Here is a 20,278-nt window from a genome sequence, read left to right as displayed (position 1 = left end):
TAATTCTAATCAGCCATTTGGATTCTATTTAGTCCCAATGACTAATGTTTGGATTTGCACATATGTTCCTGAAGCACACAGCAAGTGTAAAAAATATAAAGGACAGTAGTGATTTAATTTTTGTTTAAGGGGCCCAAGTGCTACAATATATATCTCTGAAAAAACCTGGGAAACTGACAATATGCCTAGCCCCATGTCAGCTTTCAAAATTAAAAATATAAAAATCAGTTTGCTATTTTGAAAAATGGATTTCAGTGCAAAAGTCTGCTGGAGCAGCACTATTAACTGATGCATTTTGAAAAAAACACAACAGTATCCCTTTAAAAGTAAAGCCAAGTAGAGTGAGAAATGTGCTAGAGGGAGCTCACAGGAGACATTTTTTATTCTGATTAAGGGTGGTGGTACATGGGGAGCTTAGTCGTCAAGCGACAAATCTTCTCTACTGCGGATGCCTAATCTCCCTAAATGCCTTCCAGCCGGCAAGAATGCAAATCGCCAGTGGAATGGCATATGTATCGTTTTGATTGTCCGAAGTCATCCGAAGTTTTCTCGCGAGTAGTCTGCAGTAAAGAAGATTTGTTGCTGGGAGACTAATCTCCCCATGTGCCACTACCCTTGCTATAGTACAAAGTAAATAACAAGGGCATGATTAAATAACAAGATGCCAGCATAGATTTATATACAGTTTATTCTTGATTTGTTTTTGGTTTGGATATTTGTATATTTGATAAGAAACTGGGGACAGTTTAAAGCTTAGTAAAAATATTTTGATCTCCATTTTCCATTAGTCTTGCTCTCTGGTGCTCCAAGTTCCAACTACCATGGTGGCTTAATATCAAGACAACCTGATGTAAACTATAGAGCTGCACTCAGAGCTCCTAACACTAACATGAAGATTTAAATGATGTTATTGCAGATAAGCCCATTATGATGGGCAGCGCAGACTTATTTTATGTAAGCATTTTTTCTACCTCTTTTATAGCAGGAAAGGGCCATATGGCTTCATAGATACTTTTTAATGTGCATTTTCTTGGGGTTACTGGGTTCAATTCAGTTGAATAGGAATAAGTATTCCATAAGCAAATCAACAGGAAAAAATTAATTAGATGTTTAAATGTCATGTAGGGACCCATAGAATTAATATGCCCCTATGGCTTTAAATCCATAGCCTTACTCGTTTCCCTACTTGCTGGGCAGATACCCATGTATCTAGTTTAACATTTACATTCCCAGTTATTGGCCAAAAGGTGTTATGACCTCTTTCTGCCAAACTTTAATAGTGCTTGGAAAGGGGTGGATCTTCCTCTTTGTCTTCTAATGTTCTAAACATCTGGATGTTCCCATTGAGCCTGGGTACACCAAGGCCCAGTAAAGCCATTTTGCCCTAGAGGGACCTGAACATCTAGTGTTTAAGTCGGGGAGCAGGGACCCTGCGAACAAAGCTAGAGACAGGATTAGATCTGTAATAGTACTCTCTAGGAGAGTAAGATAGTGAGGATAGAGAGAAAGAGCAGCTTTGTGCTCCATCAAGGATTGTAGCAGAGAGTAGCTTCCCTAGGCTCCTAGATTTGCCTACAGTGAAGGGACCACAGTGGATAGAGTGTCAGGCTTAGATCCTTCTCCCTGACCACTCCACTGGTTAGGATCCGGACCACTTTTGAGGTATATTCTGCCTGGAGGTCTGCCTTACTACCTTGGGTATATTTATCAAAGAGTGAAGTTAAAAATCGTCACAGTCTGCTAGAGTGAAATTCAGCCACTCTCCATTCATTTCTTTGGGATTTTGAAAGGCGTATTTATCAAAGGATGAACTTTTACTTTCACCCATTGATAAATACCCTTTTTAAAAATCCCATAGAAATGAGGACTGTGGCAATCTCTAACTTCACTCTATGGGGCAAATTCACTAAGCCGCGAAGCGCCGAACGCTAGCGTTAATTCGCTAGCGTTAATTCGCTAGCGTTTGGCATTTTCACTGCTGCGCAAATTCACTAACGAACGCTGGCGTAGTTTCGCTAGTGTTACTACGCAACCTTACGCCAGGCGAAGTTTCGCTAGCGACGAAACTACGCAAATTCACTAACTTGCGCAGTGTACTGAACGCTACCTTTTTACGCTTGACTTCCTTCGCCACCTCAGACCTGGCGAAGCGCAATAGAGTAGATAGGGATTGTTTAAAAAAAAGTCAATTTTTTTTCTAAGTCCCAAAAAACGCTGGCGTGTTTTCTACATGATGGCTGATAGGCTGAAAAAGATCGAAATTTTTTTGGGGCTCCCCTTCCTCCCCCCTACATTTCCTGACTCATGGCAACTTACCTAGACAGTGGGCACATGTGTAGGGCAAAATAAAATTTTTATTTGCTGATTTGAAGGTTTTCTAGGCATTTGTAGTGCAGATACGTGTTCCTCCATTGAAATTTGAATTTCGCGCCGTATGCAAATTAGCCTTCGCTAGCGTAACTTCGCTTTATATAGCGAATCAACGCTAGCGCAACTCCGCAACCTTACGCTACCCCTGTGCCCAACTTCGGATTTTAGTGAATTTGCGGAGCCCTGGCGAAACTACGCCTGGCGAAGTGCGGCGAAGTGCGGCGAAGTTGCGCCTGGCGCAACTTCGCATCTTAGTGAATTTGCCCCTTTGACTCCACTGCAGTAACCCTGTGGATCATTTGTCTCTGACAAATAAATTGTTACTTCTTTGTTTTACTACAAGAAATTCCTGTTGTCCATTCTTTTACATTTTTATTGCACAGTAGCCCGTGGGAGTTGTCGTTGCACTACACCACACCTTTATTCTTCCACTTAGCAAAGGCCCTGCATTAAGTGTTAATCACATGTAACTCATGGTCTAATCACTAGCTGGACATTAACCCCGTTTGGTCTGAATAGCCCAAAGTAGTGTTACAGTCAATACAGTTATTGTGACAGAGCTTTTAGGTTAGCTGCTGCCATATATGTTTGAAAATTAAATGACTCTCTGATTTAAAAAATGGTGCCTTGCATCACAGATACATCTATTGCACAGAATCATAATAGCGGCCTATACATTATTACACCATATCAAACATTTGTAAAGAAACAATGGACCAGGTTTGGAAATCTGTAGCCTCTTATCTGTTGGTGAACTGAAAAGAGCATTGCTATGTGTGGCATTAAAATCCTTAAAGGGATACTGTCATGGGAAACAAATTTTTTTTCAAAACTAATCAGTTAATAGTGCTGCTCCATTAGAATTCTGCACTGAAATCAATTTATCAAAAGAGCAAACAGATTTTTTTATATTCAATTTTGAAATCTGACATGGGGCCAGACATATTGCCAATTTCCCAGCTGCCCCAAGTCATGTGACTTGTGCTCTGATAAACTTCAATCACTCTTTACTGCTGTACTGCAAGTTGGGGTGTTATCATCCCCGACCTTTCCCCCCAGCAGCCAAACAAAAGAACAATGGGAAGGTAACCAGATAGCAGCTCCCTAACACAAGATAACAGCTGCCTGGTAGATCTAAGAACAACACTCAATAGTAAAAACCCATGTCCCACTGAGACTCCTTCAGTTACATTGAGAAGGAAAAACAGCAGCCTGCCAGAAAGCATTTCTCTCCTAAAGTGCAGGCACAAGTCACATGACCAGGGGCAGGTGGGAAATTGACAAAATGTCTAGCCCCATGTCAGATTTCAAAATTGAATATAAAAAAATCTGTTTGCTCTTTTGAGAAATGGATTTCAGTGCAGAATTCTGCTGGAGTAGCACTATTAACTGATGCGTTTTGAAAAAAACATGTTTTCCGATGACAGGATCCCTTTAACAGTTTGATGGGTTGGACAGTGGCTGCAGAATGTCTTACTTCACAATATATGTCACATGGCAAGAAAATGGCTTTACTAGTTTGCACTTGTTCTTACTGGTGTAACTGACGGAAGTCTCTGGCATACTGTTCATGGTTGAAACGTACCACATGCCACTGACTTTGGTAATACCTACAGGCCTGGGAAGAAGGAAAATAGACATCATCATTTTATAATACACAAGAGAGCAGAATAACAGAGCAAAATAACCTATACCATATACCCTTATAAAAAGTGTTGGAGCTCAGCAATGCTATTTGGTGACCTGGAGATTATAAAAATGTATCATATTAAGGAAGTGAGATGTCTTACGCGAGTTGTATAACTTGATTACGCACCCTTAGCCTGTGGCCTTCTACCGAAATACAATCATGGAACACACTGTACTTCAACTTTACAATTTGGTTGGGTCAATTTGTTTTTGAGTCAGATTAACAAATTACAGTTTGTATTAATTCTCATAACACACAACACCCATATTACTCTGGTCACTCTACAAATTATGCCAGAAACATATAGATCTTTGTGTAGCACATGATGTATTTTTAGACTGTGCAGTTGATCATGTTCAGGCTTTTAGGACTATTGATCTAAAATGATGCTTCAACATCATCATAAGAAAGCTAAGGTTTTTTTTTTATACAATACATATTTGCAGTGTCCTTTATATGAATGTGTACCTTTAGAGCATGCAAACTAATGCCACATATTGTATCTATGTTACAATATGTTCCAGTGTTCTCATGGGACATGTTTTTAAATAAAAATGATGATTTTTAACATGAATCGACATATCACCCCACTGGAAACTGCAAAATAAATTCAGAAAAATATATATATTGCTATGGGAATGGTTGCATTATAGGATAGCAAAAAGACTGATTCTGGGGCTGGTTGAGGTAAACTCTCTAGCAGAGATTACCCAAATATGACAACATATTTCATGTAAAAGAAAGGGGCAGAATAAACAAAATTTGATTCGGTTTTTGATGGAATCGATCAAACTGGACAATTGATTCAATAAAATAGTTTATGCAATAAAATAAATCTGAAACACAATTGGCATTTATAATTTTCCAAGCATTCAGTATTTGTTAGACCAGCCAATGGAATGGTTGGTTTTACTGCTACACAAATTTGACTTCAATTGATTCAGAAGCCTCGGCTAAACATTTTAACTAATGGCGGATCATCTTTTATTTCATGACATGCATACTTTGAGCTCTGCACTACAGGTAACAGTCATTTCTGCCAGATATAATTGTGTATGTGCTGTGAAGATAAGCTTTACCTCTACTCAGAGCTTAACTGATGGTCCTTTCACCACTTACTTTTTTTCATAATGCATTTTAGAGGTGAATTACATTAACAGTTTTGAAAGCTATACTTGAGACTATTGTTACCCTCATATCATCTACAAGTCTGCGTATACTGGGTGTTGCTTCTTAATAATCATTGCCTGGACTTATGACCAACAATAGTTTACAGCAGTTTATACAAGTGGTACAGGTAAACAGGTTGCCCAGTAGTAACAGCGCAGTAAAGAGGTAACAGTAATCTTTGATACCCTATTATGGAAAGCGAAATACCCTTACTTCCTGCAACCTTCGGGCTGAGGGCTGAAGGCTGAGGGCCGAAGGCTGAAGGCTTAGGGCTGAAGGCTGAGGGCGGAGTTAGCATGGCTGACGGCTGAGAAGGGAGGATAGAGGACAGAGGTGTGACTGCAGGTTTGGATGATGAGTGGCGGTAAAAGGACCAGATGTGCCATTCAGAAGGCATAGGACATCGCAGGAAGGAAGGGTATTTCGCTGCAGGATGTCCTAAAATGCATTCAGTACCCTATTACAAATGATGTGTATTCCCTCCAAGGAACCCAACAATGAGAGCTGTCAAGGCATGTGAGTTCTCACATAATGCAGCAGACAACTGTATACTGATATAAATGTATAATCTTTTAATTATGAGAATCAAATGTCGTTTGGGATAAAAGACAGCTATCACCATAACTACAATAAAAAATACTGGTTCAGCTATTTACTTTTTCCCCTCAACCAGTTATCTTATCAGTTTCTATGACCACGAGGACCAGATCTAAAATCAGTTTATTTACCCTATACTAATAATGACTAGTGATAAGAAACTGTCTTGCCAAGGCATTTTTTTCCAATTTTATAATTGGTGAAACTGGGGGCATATTGGACTAATTCCTTTTATCTATAATAACTGCAGTCAAATTTATTTGCTCTTCCATTTACATTAGGAAGATGCTTTGTTATGATTCACACTTGAATTTTCCACATTTTGGCACAAACTGCTTTGCTATTTCTTGACAATATGGAAATACATTTGTTGAGTGATTTTCCACTCTTTTAGCATACTGAAATGATTTCTTATTTGGCAGCCACAGAAATTCTTTTTTTTTTTTGCAGATAGACAGCAACAGCTTGCCCCTTTTTTGGCACTGCTCTAAAAAAGAGTAACAAGCAAAGCAATATTTGCTCACCTCACTATCCATTTTTAAATATTAGCATTAGGGATGGGCGAATTTGACCCGTTTCGTTTCGCCAAAAATTTGCCACTGGCAAAATGTCGCAGACGCCCCACTTAAAGTCTATGGGCGTCAAAAAATTTTGTCGTGCGGCGAAATTATTTTGTAGCGCATCTTTTTTTTTTTTACGCACAACGCTATACAAGTCTATGGGCGTCATTTTTCTGGCAAAACAAGGCGAAAAAATTCGTCCATCCCTAATTAGCATTCTCAGCAGAAAAACTTGCTTTACTTTGTTCTTTTGCCTTAGATGCATCTTGGGAGGAGCTGTTATGCATTGAGCATCAGGCCCAGATTTGTGGAAAGCCCACCAAGGCCCTGGCCTAGGGCAGCAGAATATTTGGAGGCGGCACACTGCCCAACCGCACCAACATTGGTTCAGAAACACTGGTAATGCACAGAAGATACAATCATTTTTAAAATTTCCAGCGCAGCAATCCCCCATTCTCCGGTCCCTATGATGAAAAATTGTGTGAATAAAGGAGAGGGGATGGGGGCTATGAACATCAGCAGGCCTAGGGGCGACACTATGTAAATCCGGCCCTGTTGAGCATTAGTAGTAAAGTGTTTTATTTAGTGGTGTTTTATAGTTAGCATATAAATGACAATAGATTGTTGATACAACAATCTCTTTGCACAATATAAAGTTACTATGTAATAACACTGAGCACGATTTGACAACAAAAGGTTAATTTACAAATGCAAAACAAAAGAATGAAAGCAAAATTGAGTTGCTTACATTTTCCAAGCAATACGCCCATTTAGCCTGCTCTGTTGGATTGTGCACAATGGACACCAGGGAATGCTGCCAGTAATTCCAATTCCTCTAGTGAATTGAATCTACAAACAACTGATGTGTCTATTCCGTTATTGTACAATGTCACAATGGAAGGGATGTTAACTCAACCCTGAAACTGTCATTTTGTCAAACACAGTTGGAAGTGCGTCTTGTTGATGATTCTTTTTAGGTTTTGATCAAGACTGCAATATACTTCACCAATTGCTTGGTTATTGTCATTTATTATGGAACAAGAATGATAAGATGTAAAAAGCAAGAAAAAAAAGCATGTGAGCTTGTTTCAATCAACTGTAGAGTGTCCTTTCCTTAAACCCTACATATAAACCAAAGAGATTTGCCAAGAACAATTTAAATATTTACCTCTTTGACCAATAAATGTGTTGCCTTGAGTTCTGCATCTTGAGGCACAGAAGAATAAACTGTTTGTAGCTCTCTTGGGATGGTTTCTATCTACCAAGCAATGAACGAGAAAGAGAGAAAAAAAATGGTTATCATAATTTACAGTAGCAATTAGCATCTGTCATAAAAAGGCAATTACTGGAATGTCTAAATGCCTTTTTTAAATTTAAAAAATTGAGAATTTGTTTGCACTCAACAAATCCTTAACACTAACATTTTCGTTCTGAGAAATGTAGCTTTTACACATTTTAGGATTTAGGGCTGTAGCTTAGTTATGATTTTTCTTTGGCCGGTAGTTGTTAAGACTCATTCATGAAGGTGTTTGCACAATAACCAGTCAGTAAGGAAAAAGTTCACAATATTCCTCTACGCATTCCTGAACCACTACACTGAGAACTTTCTGTCAAAACAGTTTGATGGGTTTTTTTCTAGCTTGCCTTATTTTATTCTAAATGAACAGAATGGTTGCATCTTTACAATGGTTTTGTAATCTTCTGCTTATTATTTCAATATCAGTTTAAAGCAGCTTTATTCCGAGTTCATGAAGACAATGGCAGATGCCCTGTTTACAATTGGAAGATATCATGATCTGCACTGAGTTTCCTACAATAATCCAAAGAATATGTGGTTTACGGGCAATAATCAGACGTCAAATCCAAAAAAAATCTTTTCACGCAGCAGATTTTTTTGAGTAAATGTATTGATAAATACAGTAAAAATGTGCACGGGAGTGTTTGGTTGAAGTGGTGTTAAGAAAATAGTTAGAAATTTTCAGTTTTAGTAAATAACCCCCCCAAATGTTATATGCTGTATGTTTTACTTTGTCCTGTGGGTCAGAGGGCTCAAAGCTGGACAATCTTATAGCTAATAATGACAATTGCCATATATGCATTTGTATATTAGAATCACTGGTAAATAGTAAGCTTTCAGCCAGGATAAACTGGTGCCCCTCACCTTAATACATACTGTACATTATACTCCATACAACTTCTAGTGGGAAAGAGGTTAAACTTCAGAATATGTTTTTTTTCCAGGAAAAGGAAGGATGTGGTTATAAAAGAAAAAACAGCCAAAACATCTTAAAGGAGAACTAAAACCTAAACTAATTATCCAGCAGAAAATAAGGTTGGCCTGTAATATAGCTGATGCAACAGGGCTGATTATTAAATTCTGATGCAAGTTGGACTGGTTTCTGTGCTGCCATGTAGTAATTATCTGTATTAATTACTTATCAGCCTTATATTGTGACATTTCTATTCTATATGTACTGTATATTGTGAGTGGATCCCTAAGCTCAGTAAGTGACAGCAGCACAGAGCATGTGCAGTGAATCAGCAGAGAAGAAGATGGGGAGCTACTGGGGCATCTTTGGAGACACCAATCTTTACTGCTAAAGGGCTGTGGTTGCACAAAACATAATGTACAACATTTCTAGCTACTTTAGTTAGGCTGTAGTCCTCCTTTAAGTTCTGAGCTACAGAGTATCATTGTACTTTCTTACTGATCCATCCTCTCATCAAAAGGGCAACCCCAGAGAATTTACAGTAGATGTGTCTGAGCAAACACTCATGCTCTTCATGAAGCTGAGCCCCCAACCATGGTCTAAATAAAATGGTACCCAATAAATCTAACTTTTTTTTCACAGAATCCTTTTGTACAAGCCTTTTGTAAAAACTAAAAACAAACAGCTTGTTTTTTTTGTATTTCCAGGTGGAAATGGTGCATAGAGGTTTTTTTTTTGGCAACATATCAAACTGCAGCTAAGGCCCTTATTGAAATATTCCCGTGTTAAATGTTTCTATTCCCTTCCTTTCTGGCTTGTGTTAACCATCTGTAATAAGGTCCTCTGTGAATTGTGGAACTGAAAAAGTCATTAGTTCATGTTATTCTATTCTCTGCCTTGTAGAAGACTGAAACAGATGATACGTTATACACAAGGTGCTTTACTGTGGGATTCCCCAAAAGTTTTTCTACGCTGTATGTCATCTTTAGCTACAAATATTCTTATAAACCTCAGATACTTTGAGCTACTGAGAATTGTAAGCTTCATTAAAGAAAACAGTATGACAGATTTCAAGATTCATACATCAACATTTTTCAAATGAAGCCTCTGATGCTTTGCTGTATCAGACTTTATTTGTGTATCTACTCTAGATAAAAAGACAGAGATATGATGTAATTGTTTTGCACCAAAGGGCACTTCTATGACAAGCATGCAAATGACCTTCTCCTTGCCAAAACAATAGATGAGTTATACTCTCCAAATTAGCTTCTAAGGGTAAGGTCACACCCGGAGATTCGGTGAGATTTAGTCACCCGGCGACTAATCACCTCTTCTTTGGGGCGACTAATCTCCCCGAACGGCTTCCCCCTGTCTTCCGCCTGCTAAAATGAGAAATCGCCTGCACCATGGCACTCGCGGCACTTCATTTTCCGAAGTCGCCCAAAGTTGCCTCACGAGGAAACTTCAGTCGACTTTGGAAAATGAAGCGCCACGAGTGCCATGTCGCAAGTGCCATACCACAAGCAATTTCTCATTCTAGCAGCCAGAAGACCGGGGGAAGCAGTTCGGGGGGATTAGTCGACCCAAAGAATAGGCGATTAGACACCGGGCGACTAATTCTCCCCGAATCTCTAGGTGTGACCTTACCCTTAGAATCATGTAATTTAGTAACTTGGGAATTTACAAACACATCAGTAAAAAGACTAGGGGGCAAATTCACTAAGATCCAAAGTTGCGCCGGCGTCAGCTTCGCCACACTCCGCCGCACTTCACCAGGCGTAGTTTCGCCAGCGCTACGCAAATTCACTAAAATACAAAGTTGCGCTCAGGGAGGCGAACGGTAGCGAAGTTGCGCTAGCGTTTATTTGTCAAGCAAAGCGAAGTTACGATAGCGTTGCCTAATTTGCATACGGCGCCAAGTTAAAGTACAATGGACCTATGTGTAGCACCAAATACATTACACTACACAAGCTGGGAAAGCTTCATAAAATAAAATAGAGTTGTTATTTTGCCCTATACATGTGTCCACTGTATAGTTTAGGTGCCATATGTTAGGAAATGTAGGGGGGAAGGAGGGTACCCCCAAAAAAATGTACGATCTTTTTCACCCTTAGAAAAGGAAAAGACACCAGCATTTTTCGAGATCAGCAGTGAAAGAGTATGTCCAAGAATTAAAGAACAAGGCCTCCTACTTTTGGTCAACCTTCGCCCAGCCAGGAAAAAGAAATCCAGAAAAAACTAAGAATACAGGTGAAAAAAGGTATAACCACCTACAGCAGATTGTAATATTGCTTGTAGTAACATTGGTGGTGCACACCCAACCCATAAACTATTCATGGTGTTTACTGCAGGGGTCACCTGTAAGATCTCCAGACACTTACTGTACTTATTCAGTAATATAATATTGCCTGCATCAGCAGTGGAGCGGACAAGCAGACGGAACAAATGTTTTCTATATAACTGAAGCAAATTATACTTTATTAAGCCTAAATGGAGAGTCTAAGCACCACATCCAATATATTAGCAGTGTAGCTAGTGAAGTGGCTAATTATTTGCCTAGCTGCCCCAAAAAAATAAACACATTTTTGTAGTGTAAACCCCAAAATGTATATAGGTATGGGATTCTTTTTATCTACCGATCAGCTGACATATTTTTAAGACCTGGATTCTAAAAAAACTAAGCTTTTTATTCTACCAAAGAAATTAAAGTACATGAAAATATAATGTACTGTTCCTTGCACTGGTACAACTAGGGGCTTATTTTTATTATGCTTTGTAAAAAACAGCGAGATAATACACCACACATCGCCAGGTTTCACAGTGTAAAAAAAACAGCATACACTTCTTACTCTTTTTTTTTAGAGGGATATCCACTGGAAGCAATGTAAAATAATGGTGGCAAATCTGTTGTTCACATGGTGTAAAATAAAACACACCTTGATAAATTCACCATTTATTTTACACAGCTTTTTAAAATGTTTTGTTCCTGGGAATATCATTTTAATAAATACCAAATGTATGCCCCCTATTGTGTTTGCTTCCGTAAAAATACTATAGTTTATAACAAGCTGCTATGTAGCCATGGGGGCAACCATTAAAAGCTAAAAAAAAATTAGAACATCGATTAGATAGAAGATAACAGATAAGCGCTGTAGTATACAATGGGATTCTTCAGAACTGATCTGTTATCTACTGGGTATCCTGTGCTTGAATGGCTGCCATAGCAAAAAAGCAGCTTGATGATATAAACTATAGTAGTGTTCCTGAAGCAAACACACCGGTTTAACAGTGCAGAGCAACACTACATGATATTATGAGTCATTTAAAAACACTTTCATTTTTACAGCTAGTGTTTCTTTTAAACTGTTATGGGACTTGTTATCCAGAGTGCATTAGATCTGGGGATTTCCTGATAAGCTGTCATAATACATTTATAAATTTGGATCACTATATTTTAAGTATATTTAAAAATCATTCAAAACATTAAAAAACAATAGGATTGTTTGACCTCCAATTAGCATTACCTATATCTTAGTTTTGGATCAAGTACAAGGCACTGTTTTACTATTACAGAGAAAAATGATTTATGTATAATTATTAATTTTGCATTTTTTTTATTAAAATTACATCTATGGTAGATGACCCTCTAGTAATTCAGAGCTTTCTGGATAAGAGATTACATACCTGTACCTGGTGCAATTTACCACAGCAACAAAGCAGTGGTTTGAGTGATACTTAATGGAGCATACAAGATGGCCTGAATAGAACGATTATACCAGGTAAAAAGCTGATATTTAAAGATTGTCACAGTTTTTTCCAGCAGATGCCAGAAGAGAAATTTCAGCAAAGCAACCTAAGCCAGTTGGTAACCCCTGCACCCCAATGCAATAATTCACAGTGTAGCCTGAAGTCGATCACTTGTTTTGCCTCTTTTCAGTAGTCCATTGATTTTATTAAATATGGAATATATCTTTATATAACCATTCCAAAATCAAATGTAGCATGCTGAAGTCTGAACATTGTGGCTCCACAGACTCCCAAGTACCCATTTATATTGATTGTATACTTGGATGGCACAATGCTTTAAGCTTCAGTATCATTAAGTTATGTCCATTAAACTCCCAACTGAAGAGTTCATAATATTTCCCTTCACTGCTTTAGAAAAATATCTAACTTGCTTTTAGATGTGCCTTTCCAAAACAATGTATTCCAGAGGTGTGGTACGCCATAATGTAACCTTTAGTAGTAAACAGTGGGTTTTCAAAAAAATTTGTCGTTCATATTTTTATTGTTTTATTTGTTCATATTTTTATTTTGTAAAGATTAGAACTGCAGTGACATCTAGGAGGTGCAGAATGTAAGTTAAAGGAGAAGGAAAGCTCCAAGACAGTTTATTGCCAAAAGATTCGCCACAATATTGCAAGCTAGAATGCTAAATTTATTTTGCACAATGCTTTACCATACCTGAGTAAACAGCTCTAGACACTGTCTCTGTTTGTTTAGGATAGAAGCTGCCATATTAGCTTGTTGTGACATCTCTTCCTTCCAGAGTCTCTCCCTGCTCACTCATAGCTCTGAGCTCAGATTACAGCAGAGATGGGAGGAGGGAGGGGGAGAGGAGCAAACTGAGCATGCTCAAGCCCTGCCCTGGAGGTTTATGCTGAAAACAGGAAGTCTGAAACAGAAGCCCATGTGTACACAATAAAAGGAAAGAAATGATGTGTTTCAGAGGACAGAGCAGCACCACTTTGATGGTTTTCTGGTGTATTTATATAGACCTTTCTAATAAAGCTTAATTTTAGCCTTTCCTTCTCCTTTAAAGCGATTGCTGAGCATAGATGTAAGAAAGGCAATATATAATTATTTTTTTTCAAAAAATGGGGCTTCATCTTTAATTTGAAAGGACTTTTATTTTACAGCTTTTATGTCCCCTTTAAAGTCACAAATGGGAGGTCCAATAAGAGTGGTGACATTTAAAATAGTTAATGCATTGACCAAAACTGAATAAGAAACTTTTGCTATTTTGCCAAGATTTCAGTTTAATAAGATGGTAATAGACCAAGCACGCTTATTAGTGTACACATACAGTAAGAATATTTTATGCAGCTTATTTAAATAAAGACATGCAGTCATATTTATTTGTATTTCCCTATCCTCTGCCTATTTGCCCAAACATCGACAGTATCTCTACCTCTACCCTTTTTATTTTTCTCCCATCTCTTCATCACCCTCCCTGTTTTCGAGTGCAATAGGAGAATTTTATTGGAAGTTTACATGCCCTTTAAAATGACTGCAGTAAGAAGCAAGGTGTTGAGATAAAGAACTGGCCTTGTTCCAGAAATCAAGTTGGCTGCCAACAGAAAATAAACTGGTTTCCAATATTAGAAAATCTACTGCCAATAGGCCAAATAAGTAAATGCTTGTGGAAGTGAGGAAAAGCTGCAGATGTCCGAGCCATGCAAGAGAGCATCCAGAGAGGCCCGAAACATTACCTTTTGAGCATGTGTATATGGATGAAATTTATATAGGTACAGTATATGGGCATTTTACATGCAACTGACGACCCACCCCACACTCCCACAAGTGTGTTATGTTCAGAGGGTTGAGTTCTCCATTACCGTGTGATAGGAAAGTTCTGTTGAAATAAAAATTGACTAAACTGCCCTAAAAGATCTGGGTCCCGTTAACATCATTCTCTTGCACAAAATACAGCAGCAACAACAATGGTTATTTGGGGTATCTTATTCTAGGTCCAGGAGCTACACAAGAATGATATTAAAAATGCGTTGCTTTTTTCATTCCTGGATGCTGCAATGGACATTTCTTCACTGAATATGTTTCAAAGCAATAAAAATGTTAAAATACTAAATCTGATTTTATATGCATATCTGACCTCCTTATATCGTGTTCCTGTATATTTCACATTTGCATAGTCTTGGCAGCATTTCATTTTTACAACTGCCACTTACTGGAAACCATAAAGCACAACGGGAACCATCCACTAAAGTGTTTTTGAGATATCTATGGTTATTAAAATTCAAAAAAAAAAATTCCAAATGCAAATAACTCAACCAAGCTGAGTGTGTGTCAGTAGTCCATTAATACTGGCTTATCTTGGAATCAGCAAATATATGGCGTCGCACACACTCAAGATTTATGAGGTTGGGGTTTTCCCCCATTATTGCTTCACCAAAAAGTATCAATGTTTCGGGGGGTACACCCTCCATTCATCAGTATACAAGCTGCAGTGCACACACACACCATTTAAAGCCAAGAGCCCCACCTCCCATACCCATAGTTCCATAGTCCTTAAAGGGGTGGTTCACCTTTAAATTACCTTTTATTATGTTATAAAATGGCCAATTCTAAGTAACTTTTCAATTGGTGTTCATTACATAGTTACATAGTTAAATCAGGTTGAAAAAAAGACAAAGTCCATCAAGTCCAACCCGTCCAAATGAAAACCCAGCATCCATACACACACCCCTCCCTACTTTCACATAAATTCTATATACCCTTATCTATACTAACTATAGAGTTTAGTATCACAATAGCCTTTGATATTATGTCTGTCCATATGTATTTGTTATAGTATTTTAATTATTTGTCTTCTTCTTCTGACTCTTTCCAGCTTTCAAATGGGGGTCACTGTCCCCATCTAAGAAACAAATGCTCCCTAAGGCTACAAATGTATTGTTATTGCTACTTTTTATTACTCATTCTATTCATGCCTCTCCTATTCATATCGTAGTCTCTTATTCAAATCAACGAATGGTTGCTAGGGTAATTTGGACCCTAGCAACCAGATTTCAGTAATTGCAAACTGGAGCGCTGCTGAATAAAAAGCTATATAATTCAAAAAATGCAAATAATAAAAAATTAAAACTAATTGCAAATTGTCTCATAATATCACTCTCTACATCATACGAAAAGTTCATTTAAAGGTGAACAACCCCTTTAAGTCCTTAAAGTGGGGCTCTTGGCTTTAAATGGTTTGTGTGCAAATATTTTCTATTCAGTCCCTCTCTTATTCATATTCCAGTCTTTTATTTAAACCACTGCCTGGTTGTTAAAGTAAACTAGATCCTATCAACAAGATAGCTGCTGGCATTCCAAGCTAAAGAGCTGCTGAACAAAATGCTAAATAACTAAACAAAAAGAAAATGAGAACCAATGAGAATATCTGTCTTACCAAAAGCTAATTTAAAGGTGAACAAACCCTTTAAGCTCGCTTCTTATGTACAGTTTGTGTGTGAAAGCTCAAGAAAATGAATTAGTTTTATCTTGCAGTTGAACTGAAATGAAGGATGTGGGTAGAGAAGTGTAAGCGGTTGACCATGGTTAGACATGCAGCAAAACTGTCTGAGAAACACAGAAAAGAGGAAATGGGGGGGGATAGAAAAACAGATTCAGCCTGACAATATAGTATATGCCTTTCCAAAAATGTACTCCTTGGAAAAAATGGTCTAAAAAGTAGAAACTATAATAATATAGAAGGATAAAAGAAATAAAACTATACCATATGTCAAAGAAGCCTAAGATGCAGTTTTTTTTATTTTCAGCGACTTTCTAGATACACTGTCAATTTAGATTTCTATGAGAAACTCCTGAATAGCAGACGCCCAAAAGCAAAGGACTTACCTAATGTGGGTGGGTTTTCAGGTAGGTTGGGGTGCTTTTGGGCATAACTTGATGGAGCAGATCAGGGGCATGGACTAAACTGTCCCTTTTTTATGCTTATGATGCTTATTAAATACAAATTGCCCAATTCACTTACAGTTCACACAGTAGTATGGTTGCTAGGGTCCAAATTACAATAGCAACCATGTATTTATTTCAATTAGAGACTGAATAGGAAAGAACCTGCATAGAAAAATGAGTATTAAAAAGTAGCACTAACAATGAATTTTTAGCTCTACCGAGCATTTTTTTTATTTTAGAATGGGGTCAGTGACCCCATTTGGTAGTTTTAAAGAATCAGAAGAAAAAGGCAGATAATTAAAAAGCTATAAAACCTACATAATGAAGACCAATTGCTTAGAAGATAAGTTAAAGGTGAACCACCTTTTTAATGTAACAGCCCTGGATACATATATAAAAATTGTCTAATCTAAGACTGTATATTATCCACTCCACAGTTCAATAATGATGGCACTTTTAGTTGAAAACCTTTAAAAACTTTCAACTGGAAGTTTTACATGAAACATCTCACAAAACAATACACCCCTCATATTCTCTGCTGTGGACTATGTTTAATGTGTCCTTTTTCACATTTACATTCTTCAGCTAGGTAGATGGTAGATATAATGGAGACCGATAAATATAAGGTTTGATTTTATAATAGAGAGTCACTATGGGTACCTGTCGTAATTGTAAAAGGTGCTGGGGTTCATCTTAAAAATATGTATTCATTTGGATACAGGATAGAGCCAGGCTCACGCAAATCTGCCAGTATCACTGGTTACAGGGCACCAATGTACAGTGTTGAGACCTCCCTACCCTCCCCTATTAGGCTCACCAGCCCATGACCCCAACCTTTTCCACAATAAAGATTCCTGGACACTTATGTTGGAAGGAGAAGGCCACAGCTATTTATTAACTATAACATGTAACATCAGTTAACAGGTATCACATCAATAACTTGTTTATATAAAGGAAACTGAATGTAATGCCTGGATCCTGTCTTCTAGTCTTAAACCAAAGCTGGCTATCTTGCCATCGGGCCAGGCCTACCAAGCTACTCATGCTCCATATCTCATTTTAATTCCCCTGCAGGTCCGAGTAAAGGTACCCTCTACTAACTGTGACTACAACACTACCCACACCTCATATAGATGGAGGGTGGGAAGTTGTGAGCTGCTGCTACTCCTGTTGCCTGGAACCAACTGAAAAGGTAGTAATCTGTGTAACCCTCCATTGTCCTCCTCCTTGTAACTTGAACCAGCCAATCAGCTTGAACCTACAAGAGCAAAAGGGGGAGGGCAAGCTACCCTCCTAACCCTTGTCATCCCTATGCTTTTCCCTGGGTCATTGGGTCCCGGTCTAGTTAATAAGTACAGTCAGTATACAGGAAATACACTTGAGATATAATGGGTCATTTATCATTCGGAAGGCAGTGTAAAACAGGGGCGAAAACATTCGAAATTCGAAGTTTTTTTTATTCTATTCCTTCACTCGAGCTAAGTAAATGGGCCCCTTAGGGTCAAGGCACAAACTCAGATTCTAGGATTTTAGACGCCCAGCGAAAAAACTCCTCTTCTTCCGGGCAACTAAATCTCCCCGAACTGCCTCCAGCCAGCTAGAATGTAAATCGCCGGTGGGATGGCACTCGGATCGCTTCGTTTTCTGAAGTTTTCTCATCAGGCAACTTTGGGCGACTTCGGAAAATGAATCGATTCGAGTGCCATCCCACCGTTGATTTACATTTTAGCCGGCGGGAAGGCAGGGGAGGCATTTCGGGGAGATTAGTCACCCCGAAGAAATGGAGATTTGTCGCCGGGCGACTAATCTCCCCAAATCTGCCTGTGTGCCCTGACCCTTTTACTAAGTGGTACAATGTTCCAATTACATTAGGGCAACCTTTCATTGAACAAAATCATATACTTACTGAAAAATCATCCTTGGGAAAGAAGATCAGATCCTTCAAAGGACTATCGCGATATATATTTTCTAGTTCTGAAATAGCAGCCTCATAATCCAGAGGTTCTAGGAGTTTAGGTTTTTCATGCTGTCAAAAAAATATAGATAAATATTACTATTATCCATACATGACAAATCATTAACACAGTCATATGAGACAGTTTTATTTAATCCAAAAATAAATTGTAATTTTTTTTTTTAAATATTGCTGTCCTCCTATGTCATTTACACCACAGCCTGGATGCTGGAGTAAGTATAATTCTAAATGGTAGTGGCAACAACAAGGATGGAGCAGACCAGGAAAACACTCCACCAAAACCAAATCTACAGCAGAGTCAAATGTTGCAAATTATTCTGAAGACATTACTAGAGTTACGCTCAAAGTGGTGCTTGGCATAATGCAAATATGCCACTGATCAGGGCAGGTAATGGAAAAGGGTCTTTTTTTAAACCTTTGCTGCATCTGTCCAGCTACTATAATTGTACTAAAAATTAACAATTGCCCCTGGCAGTTTACAGGCCATGTGAATGAGAAAGGTAATTTTATATTAATAATAAGGATAAAAGAGATCAAGATGATAGCAGTTCCCGTAGAAGGAAATGGGACAGACATACCCAGACAAACTCAGCGGGCTGTTGGGCATAGGAAGTCTGCAGCAAGTCAGTTTTTCCATTACTTCTTATTTATTTGTTTTCAACAAAATGTATCATAGATATTAATATAGATTGGGAGCAGTTTGCTCCATGTGTCTGTGTCACTTTAACATTTACTTAAAGGCTTTAACATTCCCAACCTTCTAAACATTTGCCTCCTGCTCCTTTATAGGAAGAAAATATTGTCATGTTTTGATCAGTGTCGGACTGGTTCAGAGGGATACCAGGAAAAGTCCCGGTGGGCCCAGGTGTCGGTGGGCCCTCATGCTGCTAAATATTTGGCCTATTTCATGGCCATTCCCTATTTCTATGAGAACAAAGTGGTTAAATAGATGGAATAATAGATTATAGTATGTAAAGAAAAGGAGAATACATAGATGAGTGAGGAAAGGAAGAATAATAGTACTAAGAGTGGGCCCCTTGTCTAAGATTAATTGGTGGGCCCCTAGTCAAAGGTTTTTAGGTGGGCCCCTGGTGTCCCAGTCCAACACTGGTTTTGATAAAAGACAAGAGTTTGGTCTGGCCTGTCAGTCAGATGTTCTCCTAAACACAGACATAACACAGCTGCTTTCAGATTTTTTCCCATGCAACAAGCAAAAAGTCATTTCCCTGACATTCCTATCGCTTTAATAATCTAGCACTTGAAGAGGGTTTAGCTTGTATTTGATCACTAATCAAGCAGGTTAATATAACTAGGAAATCAAGTAGATTGTAACCAGGGATACAATTAAATACACCATTTGGTTCCTTGCATTAAGCAGTAATAAGCAAAACAATACAGGTATGGGATCTGTTATCCAGAAAGCTCCAAATTACAGGATGGTCGTCTCCCATAGATTCCATTTTATCCAAGTAATTCAAAATTTAAAAAGCATTTCTGTAATAGTAAAAGAGCACCTTATACTTGATCCCAACTAAGATATAATTAATTCTTATTGGAAGCAAAACCACGTTATTGGGTTTATTTCATGTTTAAATTATTATCTAGTAGACTTAAGGTATAAAGACCCACATTACAGAAAGATTCATTATCCAGAATACCCCAGTCATTATCCAGAATACCCTAGGTCCCAAACATTCTGGATAATTGGTCCCATACCTGTATTGTTCCTAAAAAGAATAAAGTTCAGTTGACTGGAGAATAGGAGAAGAATACCTCTGGAAAAGCAGGAATTGCTCTGATTTGGTATTGAAAGGTTTAAAACAACAATAAACCAAAGGTTTGGTTATAGTCTGTGCTGCTTTAGGTTATTACAGAGTATAACAAATACCCTACCCTAGGGAACATATAACTTTAAAACATTTGCCCACCCTTTATAACAGCCGAGAAGTTTCTGAGTTTGTGGATGTGTATGTCTAAAGAACAATCAAGGCCCTTGTGCGTTATA

General features: G+C 38.1%; 1 protein-coding gene across 11 annotated transcripts in view; it reads right to left on the bottom strand.

Annotated features, from left to right (window-relative positions):
• Window positions 1–20,278, bottom strand: part of dock10.S (dedicator of cytokinesis 10 S homeolog) — a 153,407-nt gene that overhangs the window by 86,201 nt on the left and 46,928 nt on the right. For all 11 annotated transcript variants that reach the window (XM_041563861.1, XM_041563857.1, XM_041563860.1 and 8 more), the window contains exons 2-4: window positions 18,205–18,324; window positions 7,556–7,645; window positions 3,906–3,988 (exon numbers count right to left, since the gene is read on the bottom strand). In XM_041563861.1, coding sequence (XP_041419795.1) covers window positions 3,906–3,988; window positions 7,556–7,645; window positions 18,205–18,324 — 293 coding nt within the window. The remainder of the gene's footprint in view (window positions 1–3,905; window positions 3,989–7,555; window positions 7,646–18,204; window positions 18,325–20,278) is intronic.

This window comes from Xenopus laevis, chromosome 5S (assembly GCF_017654675.1).
Source record: "Xenopus laevis strain J_2021 chromosome 5S, Xenopus_laevis_v10.1, whole genome shotgun sequence".
Lineage (NCBI taxonomy): Eukaryota > Metazoa > Chordata > Amphibia > Anura > Pipidae > Xenopus > Xenopus laevis.
The sequence above is the reverse complement of the archived record's forward strand: the minus strand, read 5'-3'. Positions and strand labels throughout refer to the sequence as shown.